Here is a 10,291-nt window from a genome sequence, read left to right as displayed (position 1 = left end):
CCCTGGCTTCGCTTCGTTAGCATCGTTTGGGGAATGATGGTCATGCATTTTAATTCCCTAATAAGATCGGGCATCTGCATGGTTTGCATTTCCAACCCTAAGGACACCCTTGTTCCATTTGGTTGTCTCGCCCTTCCACCGCGGGGAGCATGTTTTACTCTAACACAGTGATTCCCAAAGTGGGCGCTACTGCCCCCCGGTGGGCGCTGCAGCGATCCAGGGGGGCGGTGATGGCCACAGGTGCATTTGGGGGCGATGAGTAACTGCTATTAAAATTTTTAAAAAATTAATTTCCAGGGGCTGAGTAATATTTTTTCTGGAAAGGGGGCGGTAGGCCAAATAAGTTTGGGAACCACTGCTCTAACACCTGTAGCACTCATGCCTCCTTCATGGACCGTCTCTCACTGACTCGGCCACATTTGTGTTCGTTCCTTCGACCGGGGGCCTGAGGGGAGTAGTGACAGTCACAGCTGTTTGTTCCTGGAGCCCGGCCTGTTTGCTCAGTCCCCCATGTTTGCTCAGTCTGGTCGAACGGGCAATTTCTGCTGTGGCCGTGACCGCTCTATCTCCTTAGGCTGATAACACTCAGGCTTCAAAAGCAATGTGTGTATCCAGAATAGAGGAAAAATGAAGAGAGGAAAAGAATAAGGGAGCCCAGGGGAAGGGATCCATGCTTTTTTTCTTTCTTAAATATATTTTTATTGATTTCAGAGAGGAAGGGAGAGGGAGAGAAACATCAATGATGAGAGAGAATCATGGATCGGCTGCCTCCTGCACGCCCCCTACTGGGGATCAAGCCCGTAACCCAGACATGTGCCCTGACGGGGAATCGAACTGTGACCTCCTGGTTCATAGGCTGACACTCAACCATTGAGCAATGGACATGTCAGCCAGGGTGTCAGCAGGGGCGATTGGAAATGGTTTCTCTTGACAAGCCGAGGGACATTCTGCCCGCATCCAGGTACTTCAGTGTTCAACAGGCTTGTTTTGGCACCTGGTGTCAGGTGATGTCTTGGCTGAAAGGGAAGACATTGTATTTGTCTTTTTGCCTGTGGAGGGGAGGGGAGGGGAGGGGAGGGGAGGGGAGGGGAGGCGAGGCTCCCCTTATGCAGCCAGGCCTGTGCCACCAGCTTTGAGCCGCCAGAAGCAAAACTGCAGATGCACTGAGGAGTAATCCAGACCCGCTGCCAGGAAACAAGGAAGCGTGCCACACAAGCTGTGCCAACACTTGGCTCGTGCCAACGTTTGGGCCCGAAGCTAGGCTCTGCCTCTTCTCCGCCTGCGGGAAGTGCGAGCACATGGCCCACCTGTGTTCTCGGGACCCAGGCTGCTGCTGAGAAGGGCAGAGGCAGCGGGGCGGCAGCTGGCTTTCAGGTAAACAGGAACCGCTTTAGTGGCCAGCCTTGCGTGGCGGGGCCAGTCTCCCCGAGTGCTGTCTGGTTTATATTTCAGCCCTCCAAACGAGGGTTTCATCTCAATCTCTTTCAGGAGTACGTGGGGGTTACTGTTTGCCAATCTGAAAGCAAAAGCCTCACAGTCACTGCAGATGGTAGAGATCTTTTATTGCTTTAGGCAGGGCAGCATTGACTGTTGGGGTCTGGGCCACAGCTCCCCTCGTGTCCAAGAGAAGATGGCCTCACTTCTGGGCACGCGGGTCTCCGGTCAGAAGTGGGCCCCACGCGAGGAGGCAGAGCCGTCCCTTCCTGCTGAGCCCTCCAGCGGCCCCTGCGGGGAGCTCCGATGGGCGCTGGCTGAGGCCCGCAGGGGGCCTTGCGGTCAGGTTCAGGGCCAGGTTCCTTCCCTCAGAGCCTGCGAGCCTTCCTGGGGCGGCAGCCGTTGTGCGGGATGGGGGTGTTGTCTGTGATGGAGATCACTTCCAGGCCCCCCATGGTCAGGCCCTGGATGGCAGACTGGGAGGAGCAGAGAACAGGAGGATGGCTCAGTGCCGGAAGTGGTGGCCTAGTGTCCAGGCAGGGCTCGGACAGGGAGGTGGAGGGTGGGGGTGAGGGAGGGAGCGGGGGAGAGTGGAGAGGTTCCCTGGCTTTGACACCTGCTCACAAAGGCCTCCAACCAAGCCCCTTAACCAGGTGTTCAGTGCTGCCCACTGGAGTCACACCTGTCGCTTCCACCTGCGCTCCACCCCCTCGGGACAAAGGCTGCCTGTACACCCTCCGACCTTAGGCTCACACTTCTGCCTGGAATGGCCCCCCTCACCTGGACAATGCCACGCGATTCTTGAAAAGTCAGAGTTGTCACCTCTTTGGGGGGCTTCCCTGATCATCCCCGACGGGCTCCCAGCACCTGGGGCACAAGCTCGACCAGTGCCCCCACTCGTCTGTGCTGAGCGTCCCATTTCGATGGTCCCCAGGGACCACCTTTCTGTCCCCGGGCCTGGCACACAGCAGGCGCTCCGTGAATGTCTGAGAACTCAGCTGAGAGGCCTGGGCTTGTGTCAGAAGCTCAGGAGGTTATAACAACAACAGAAATCTCCAGCCCTCATGGGAACCCACTACAAGGCCCCTCCACTCTCCCCCCTGCTCTCCAGCCCCGTTGTCTACGGAAGCACGTGCACTCGTGCGGAGAATCACTCACTCACCAAGCGCCCCGGCCCCAGGCCCTTCACCACCACGCGGATGTGGGTCACGCCCTTCGCTGTGGCCTTCTGGAAAGGAGCGACAAGTGGTTAGTGCCCAGAGGAAGCTGCTACGTCCACGCCTCCAGCTCCTGCCCCCGGGGCCGCAGGGTGAGAGCTCCAGGGAGAAGGCACCCCCATGTGGAAACAGGCCGAAGACAGGACAGATGCCTCGGTGCGGGCCACACATCAGCAAGCACAGCACTCAAGTCACAGACTGCCAGTCAGCTGCACTCTTTTCGCCCAGGACAGCACTGCCACCTAGTGGAGTGTCTAACCATCGCTCCGATGTGCCTCAGGTGGGTGAACACAGAGCCTCAGACCATGAGGAGCCGGGGGCTGCAGGCAGAGCTTCAATACCCACTAAGCAAGTGTCCTCTTACCATCTGACATCTTTAGTGAAAGGTACACTTTTCCTCACTGATTACAAAGGCATCATGATGGAAAGCCCGGGAAACACGCAGATGTCACTGAACCCGCCCAGCAGAAGCCACTGACACGTGTCTTTCACGGGTGTGACCTGCCCCTTGGTGGACAGTAGCACACGTCGAGGATCATTAATGCAGAGCAGTCAATGGTCTGGGGCACTGAGCAGGCTGTGAAGGCCAGGGTTTTCCTTCAGGAAACTCCTGTGAACCTCTGGAGGCCTGTGCCACAGCAGCCAGGGCACAAGCTGTGGTCCCAGACCACACCAGGGAGCTAAAGCGACCACGTCATACTCTATGTGAACTGGCTCAAAGCATGGACAGTGCCGGCGTCTTTTGAAGACTTCAGATAATGAGTGTCAAGTGTCTGGCATATAGTAGATGCTCAATAAACATGCCAGCAGCGGCACACGGCCAATCTGCGTCTAGGAAGGTCTGCCACGTTCACACTCAGATGCGTCCTGTGTGAGGTTTTCACCACACCACGTCTTCCCAGGGGCTACTATCACCCATCCCCACCCACACACACTTACCGCTGCGGCAGCTATGCCAGCTGTCTGTGCCGCGATGCCCGTGCCCTTCTTGGCGTTCTTGAACCCCTCGGTGCCGCAGGAGGTGCGGGCAAGGGGCTGGTTGGCGGCAGAGACCACCTGGATCTGTGTGCTAGGAGAGCAGGGGAGGCACGGGAGGGAAAGTGGACTATTCAGGGACTTTAGAGAGCGCTAGTCTATGTCCTTACAAGCCCCAGCGAGAAAGCTAAAGTCAGCTGCTTTTCCTCTGAACTTAAACAGTAAAATGCTTTTTGAACTCTTACAGGAGGCGCCAGGGAGGGTCAGAATCAATCCCCTAAACCTCACTGAAAACTGACTGGTCATCTAATCTAAAGAGAGCTCTGTTATGGACTGAATGTCTGTGTCCCCCAAATTCATGTTGAATTCCTAACCCTGAATAGTAAGGTGTTTGGAGGTGGGGCCTATAGGAGGTGATTAGGTCATAAGGGTGGTGCCCTCATGAATGGGATTAGTGCCCTTATACAAGGGACTCCAGAGTGCTCCCTCGCCCCTCCCACTGTGAGGGCACAGCGAGAAGCCGGCCATCTGCCACCCTGAAGAGAGCCCTCCCCAGAACCCACCATGTTGGCACCCAGACCTGGCCCCTTTGTAGGAAAGCAAATCTCAGCGATAGGATATGCCCAACCCACTCCACATTGTCATGAAATCTGAGTGAACGTCGTAAAGACAGAAGTTGGTTTCCCAGAAAGAGGAGGGTGGGGCCTGGAGAACACGTGCACGGGCACCACCAAGCGGAAGGGGCTTCCACCCACGCAGGTGCCCAGGGCCACCGTGCCCTCCCTGTGGAGGGGAAAGGAACCCACCTCGACCTGCCCAGGTGCCCCCTCCCCACTCACTTGTTGTAGGACGCCTTGATGTGTGCGATGGGGATCTCCTCAAATTTCTTTCCTGCCCACCTCAGGGGGCTCTCCTGGCCTGGAACTGGAGGGTAGATGCTGCAATGAGAACATTTAATGTGAAGTTGTCCTTATATTTTTCTAAAATCAAAGAAATCCATCCAAGAGTTAAAAATAACCCAACAGTACAGACAAACTCGATGAAAACAGAGCCCCACAACCGGCCCCTGAGGTGGCTGCCCCGACATCCCCTCTCAGTCCTGGTGCTCCGCCCTGTGTGAGCGCCTCTCTGACTAGGCACAGGAGCTACTCGATCCGCTAGAAGAGAAGAGATGCCACCCATCCTCCCACCCGTCCTGTCCCTCCTAGTGTAACCCGATCAGCACTTCAATCCTTTGTAGGATCCGCTTTCTGCAACTTAAAAATATGGTTAAAAATCTATTTCTTATTTTATCACCTGCGGATGGCATCTTGGCTCTATAAAAAAAGGGCAACAAAACTTTAATAATACTTATCATTACTATAAAAAATCCAGTATCCCTTAGAATAGAGGTCAGCAGACGTTTTCTGTAAAGGACCAGAGAGTAAATATTTTAGGCTTTGCTGGCCATGAGGTTTCTGTTGCCATGCTGGCACTGTAGTGCAAAATCAGCTGGCCGTAGACAACAGTATATCAACGGGCGTGGCTGTCCCAACAAAACTTTATTGCAACTGGCCAGATCTGGCCCATGGAATGTAGTTTGCAACCCCTACCCTAGCCCAATGGTTCTCTCTCTGAACAGCAGAAGCACCTGTTACTGTGATGGGCAGGCCTGGGAATCCTCTCTCTACAAGGCCCCAGGCCAATCCCAGGTGAACCCAGGGCTGGGAACACTGGCGCAGGCACTGCAAGGAGTTCAAGATCTTTTGCTGTCTCAGCCCAGCCTGTTCTCTGGCTATCCTAGGTCAGTACTCTTCATTTTCAGATGGAGAAACTGAGGTAGGAACAGGGACACAGGGTTCGCTGGGAAGCCAGGCCTTGGGCCTGGGAGACCGGCCTCTGTTCAGAGCGTTGCTCATCACGCTGTGCTCTCTTTTATTCACACACACGCAGCTGTCACTCAGCCCTTGAGATGTGAGTAAACCCGCTGCTGCCCCCTGCCTGTACGTGCAAATCAGGTCTGTGTCTGTACCCGCTCCCGTCATGAAATTCAACAGACTTAGGTTTAGAAAATACATGCTTATCTGAGAACAGTCCTCCCCTCAGCCCTACCTCCTTCCCTAGAGATATTTTTAAAAAACAAAACAACACAGTGATACAGGAGTTACAAGTGTATTCTTTCCTGCTAGGCCTGATCTTAAGGGATGATTGAGCACCTCAGCAGGTTCCTGGCTTATCAGCCTGTGCACATGGATGAGGCTGAGATGACATTAATGTTTAAAACATCACCGCTTCCCAATTGATCGTTTCCCCTATGGACTTGGGAGTGAAAAAATTAAGAAAATGAAGCTGACTAAAGTCTGAATGTACCAGTGCAATGCCTTATATAGAAAGACAGGTTTGTGAAGGAGGAAGGACTTGGAAATTGAGCCATTGAATTGAAGGCATGGATAAGATCGGCCTTTAAACCTCCCAGGACCGATGTACAAATGAACTAGTGGTTCACCCCACGGAAGCAGGAACGGGACTGCCGCCTCTTCTCTTCATAGCCACCCTGAGATGGACACAGACCGGGCCAGCACATGTGGCATCGCTTCTGCACGCTGTGGACGGGCATCAGCCGCCTTTCCCCACTGAGCGTCCGCTAGGCTGGCTGACTCCTGCTGCTGTCCCTCAGGCACGAGAACTTGCTGATCCCTGGGCCAATCCAGCCCCCGTGGCCCTGACACACGTGGCAGACGCTGAAATCTCCCGCTGGGCACGCTGCAGCTCTGCACTCCAAAGGCGGAGGCCCCGCCTCAGGGTCTTGAACCTGTTTTCTAACTGTGGCTACAGACATGTTAGAAATGAAGAGAAATGTAGAAAAACGCAGAGATCCTAGCTCATGGCCCACTACTCCTGTCACAATTACATATGTTTTCAGTAAGAGCCTTCCAACCCTTGGCTTCTGTTTCTTGACTTCCTTTTCTCCAGTGATCCTGTGTCCTCTATCCGACCCTGGCTACTTCCTCCCGTGGTACTAGCCCTTGTCATGACCATACCTGCAACCCCATCCCAACCTCGGTTCCTAGCATCACACGCTGGCCACCACCTCCTGGCGCACCCACTGGCTTCCTCTACTGGGAACTCTTCAATTCCACTCATCCTACCAGCTTTTCACTTTCCTTTACACCCCTGGCGCCTTCCGTTCTGCCCTGACCTCAAGTCAATTGTATGGCCAGTCATTATAATCACTCGCTTGCACACACCCTCAATCCCCACCCCCTGACCCCTACCCAGTTCATGGCACTCTCCTGGCAAACCCCTAACCCTGGTTCATCCTCCAGCCACTCTGAGCCTGTGCGTGCACAGCTGGCTGGAAAAAAAATAGCAATGCTAACTGGTTTCTTAGCCTCAGCACTACTGACATTTTGAAGAAGATAATTCATTGTTGTGGAGGGCTGCCCTCCATACCGTGACCTCTCCCCACTACCTAATGTCCCCCAAGTGGTGACAATCAAAAATGTCTGCAGACCTTGCTAAAAGTCCCCTCGGGGGCAAAATCGCCCCAGGTCGGGAGCCATTCTTTATTTTAATGACTTCTAACATCAAGTGGGCCCTCAGCCCTGCGTGGCCATCATACAGCACATTCTCCCTCCACTGTCCCTCCAGTCTCCCTGAGGACGGTTTTATACCTTCTTTTGTCTCCTCAAACCTGCTTCCTCACCGACAGCTGATGGCCTTCACGGAGAAATAGAAGCAATCAGAGTTCCCTCCAGCTCCCCCGACCAAACAGCTGTGCCCGCGAGCTTTGCATTCTCTCCTGTTGTGATGCTCCGCCTGTGTGTTCGCCTCTCAAGGACATCTCTCCGGCAGTGTTCCGCTCCGGCCGCATCACGCCCATCAGCGAGAGGCTGCCTTCCCCCAACCCAAAAGCAAACAAAAACTCCTCGATCCCCAAGCCTCCTTGAGCTACTGCCATTTCTGTGACCCTGACAGCAGATCCCCCTTCAGGAACTGGCTGTGCCTGTTTCTTCCCATCTTCTGTTCTCCTTGAACCCACTCGAATCAGACCTCAGCCCCATCACCCCACCAAAATGCTCTAGTCAAGGTCACTGACCAACTTACAATGCCAGGAGCAAGTCGGTCTTCAGCCTATCAACCTGTCATAACTGACCTTTGCCCTTGAGCCACACACACATAAAATCTCTCCAGGTTTCCCCCCCCACTGCCTCTCTCTCTTTAAATATATTTTTATAGATTTCAGAGAGGAAGGGAGGAGAGAGATAGAAACAGCAGTGATGAGAATCATTGATCGGCTGCCTCCACTACCTCTCTTCTGTCTCTCTTGCTGATTCTTCCTCATCGGCCAAATCTCTAAATGTCAAAGGGCTCGAGGGTTCAGTCCTTGGACTTCTCTTGAGCTTCTCTTCCTCTCTTGATGTCTCATCATCTTGTTGTCTCATCATCGTCTCTGGTGCGTGTGCCACATGCATGTGTGGCCCAGAGCTGTCCCCCAACTCCATGTCTAATAGCCAACATCGTATCTCCACCTGGATGTGCATTAAGCATCTCCAACTTAGCCACCCAATCCCAAGCTCCTGCAGTCTTCCCCATCTTAACAACAACGCCATCTTTCTAGTTGTGTAAGTCCCAAATTTGAGAGTGTTCCTCCATTCCTCTCCTTTTTCACACCTTACATTAATAGATCATATTGGTTCTACTTTCTAAATGTATCAGTCCAACCATTCATACAACCTCCACAGCTGTCACTCTGGTCCAAGTCACCATCATCTCTTGCCTGGATTATTTCAATAGTCTAACTGCTTAGAAGACTTCTTGCTTCCCTGCAGTTCAGTGTCAAAATGCAGAGGTCCTACTATGTGCATTTTGATCCTACTGTGTGCACTGTCAAAATGCAGAGATCCTACTATGTGCAGCCGAAGGGACTCTTTTAAAAACTGTAAGCATGATTGTGTCAACTCTCTCCACTGGCTTCCCATCTCATCAGAGTAAAAGCTGAAGTCCGGACTATGACCTCATGTAGCCCTGTGTGCCCGCTACACTGCTGGCCTCTCTGCTCCCACCTCCTATTTTTACTCCTCACTCCATGTTGGCCTTAACTGCTTATGAACCCTAGAGACACTCCTGCCGTCTGTCATACTCCCATGTTTTACTTGTCTTCTATTTGCTGTCCCCTAGCCACTATAATTTAAGTTCTGTGGGGACAGGGATTTCTGTGTTTGGTCCCCAATGTGTCCCTAACACCTTGAACAGTGTCTGGCAATGTTGAATGACCAGAACAGAATCCTGACTTAAAACTCCTTTAGAGTCCCCCCACCGTCTGCAGTGGGGACAGTGTAAAAGCCCCCATTACAGACAACACCCTTGGCATTCTGATTCCTCCTCGTCTCGCTGACCTCATCTGCCATCGCACACACACCTGAATATCCCACGTTCTTTCATACCACATGCCTTTACACGCATGCACTGTTAGCTTTGCCTAGAACAACCCCTTTCATCTTGTCCAGCTGAACTCCCATTCGGGTGCAGTTGTCAGCCCCACGCTCCCTTCTCTACAGTCTCACCTGATTAACTCAGGAGTTAGACGCGCATCCTCTCACACTTCCCAGCAGCCAGCTCTGACCTCCAGTCTATTACTCATCAGACTCTGGTGAAGATGTTTGCAGGTTTGTCCTCCCTACTGTGCGTAGGAGCGATGTTTTGTATTTGTATGGGTGCGTGGCACATAGTAGGTCTCGGTAAATGTTTGCTAAATGGATGTGATGTACACCTAGCACGCAGAGGTGGTGGCAGTGGTGGGAAGCAAGATGCCAGTCCCCAGGGCCGAACACAGAATCTCCCCAGATCTTAGACCAACTCTGAAGAGTAGGATAATCAACACCATAGTGTAGCGCCCCCTCTCTTCCCATTGTGCGTCTGCGTAGTCGGTGCGACCTGCGCTCCCTCTGAGGGGGGAGAACTGATCTTCCTGGGCGCCTCTGACATCTACTCACTCATCAAAGGCTCACCAAGCATCCACTTTGTGCTAAGTCTCATCTGCTCTGATTCCCACAATCTCTCTCGGCACTTTATCCATTTTCAGTCGAGAGAACGGAGGCTTAGAGGTTAGTTTTCACAAAGTGGCACAGATGGCAAGTGACAGAGTTGGGAATTCACTGGTTCCCAGGCTCTGGAGGGTGGTGCCGGGCTCGGGAGGGCTGGACCGCAGCGCTCTCACCTGGAACTGCTGCTGCTCGGAGCCGGGGTCGCCGCCGGAGCCGGAGCCGGGGCCGCCTTCTCCTCCACCTTCTGCTTGGCCGCCGCGCCCTGCAGCTGCTGGGCGCCCGTGTGGATGGTGGCGGCCGGCACCCGGGCCACTATCCTGCGGGGACGGACAGGTCGCTGAGGTCCCCCGGCCTGCCGCCCACCGGAGTCCCCATGGCTCACGGGACAGGGAAGGAGCGTGCCCTGGAGGTGGCCGTGGGTTCGGAGGGGCGATCACTCTTACCTGCTCGTGGGCGGCCAAGCCCACGACCACAGGAGCCGAGACCCCGCGTTCCTCACCGCCTGCATGACTTGAATTGACCCCAACGAGTTCCCGTCCGCGGCGCCAGTACCATGAGCGCCCGTGGGGGGAGCCCCGAGGGAGAGTCACCTGACTCCTCTTCGCCGGGTCCGTTAAAGCCTCTCACCCCCGTGTACGT

The 10,291-nt window shown here is 54.0% G+C and overlaps 1 protein-coding gene across 1 annotated transcript; it reads right to left on the bottom strand.

The window, feature by feature from the left end:
* Positions 1-1,541: 1,541 nt before the first annotated feature.
* MRPS11 (mitochondrial ribosomal protein S11) lies at positions 1,542-10,274 on the bottom strand. Its single transcript, XM_070400503.1, has 6 exons — positions 10,096-10,274; positions 9,826-9,969; positions 4,466-4,564; positions 3,591-3,720; positions 2,597-2,662; positions 1,542-1,910 (listed from the first exon to the last, which is right to left on the bottom strand). Exons 1-6 carry the CDS (start codon positions 10,158-10,160, stop codon positions 1,803-1,805), a joined length of 612 nt encoding a protein of 203 aa, XP_070256604.1. The 5' UTR covers positions 10,161-10,274; the 3' UTR covers positions 1,542-1,802.
* Positions 10,275-10,291: the final 17 nt, after the last annotated feature.

This window comes from Myotis yumanensis, unplaced genomic scaffold, assembly GCF_028538775.1.
Source record: "Myotis yumanensis isolate MYYU_CA2020_CCGP unplaced genomic scaffold, mMyoYum1.0.hap1 SCAF_20, whole genome shotgun sequence".
NCBI classification, from domain to species: domain Eukaryota; kingdom Metazoa; phylum Chordata; class Mammalia; order Chiroptera; family Vespertilionidae; genus Myotis; species Myotis yumanensis.
This window is presented reverse-complemented; position numbering and strand designations above follow the sequence as displayed.

Coding starts and splice junctions, on each gene's coding strand:
- MRPS11 (XM_070400503.1), bottom strand. CDS start 10,160: ATGCAGGCGGTGAGGAACGCGGGGTCTCGGCTCCTGTGGTCGTGGGCT. Junction 4,565..9,825: donor CCGAGCAGCAGCAGTTCCAG/GTGAGAGCGCTG, acceptor TTCTCATTGCAG/CATCTACCCTCCAGTTCCAG. Junction 2,663..3,590: donor CTGGCATAGCTGCCGCAGCG/GTAAGTGTGTGT, acceptor GCTCCTTTCCAG/AAGGCCACAGCGAAGGGCGT.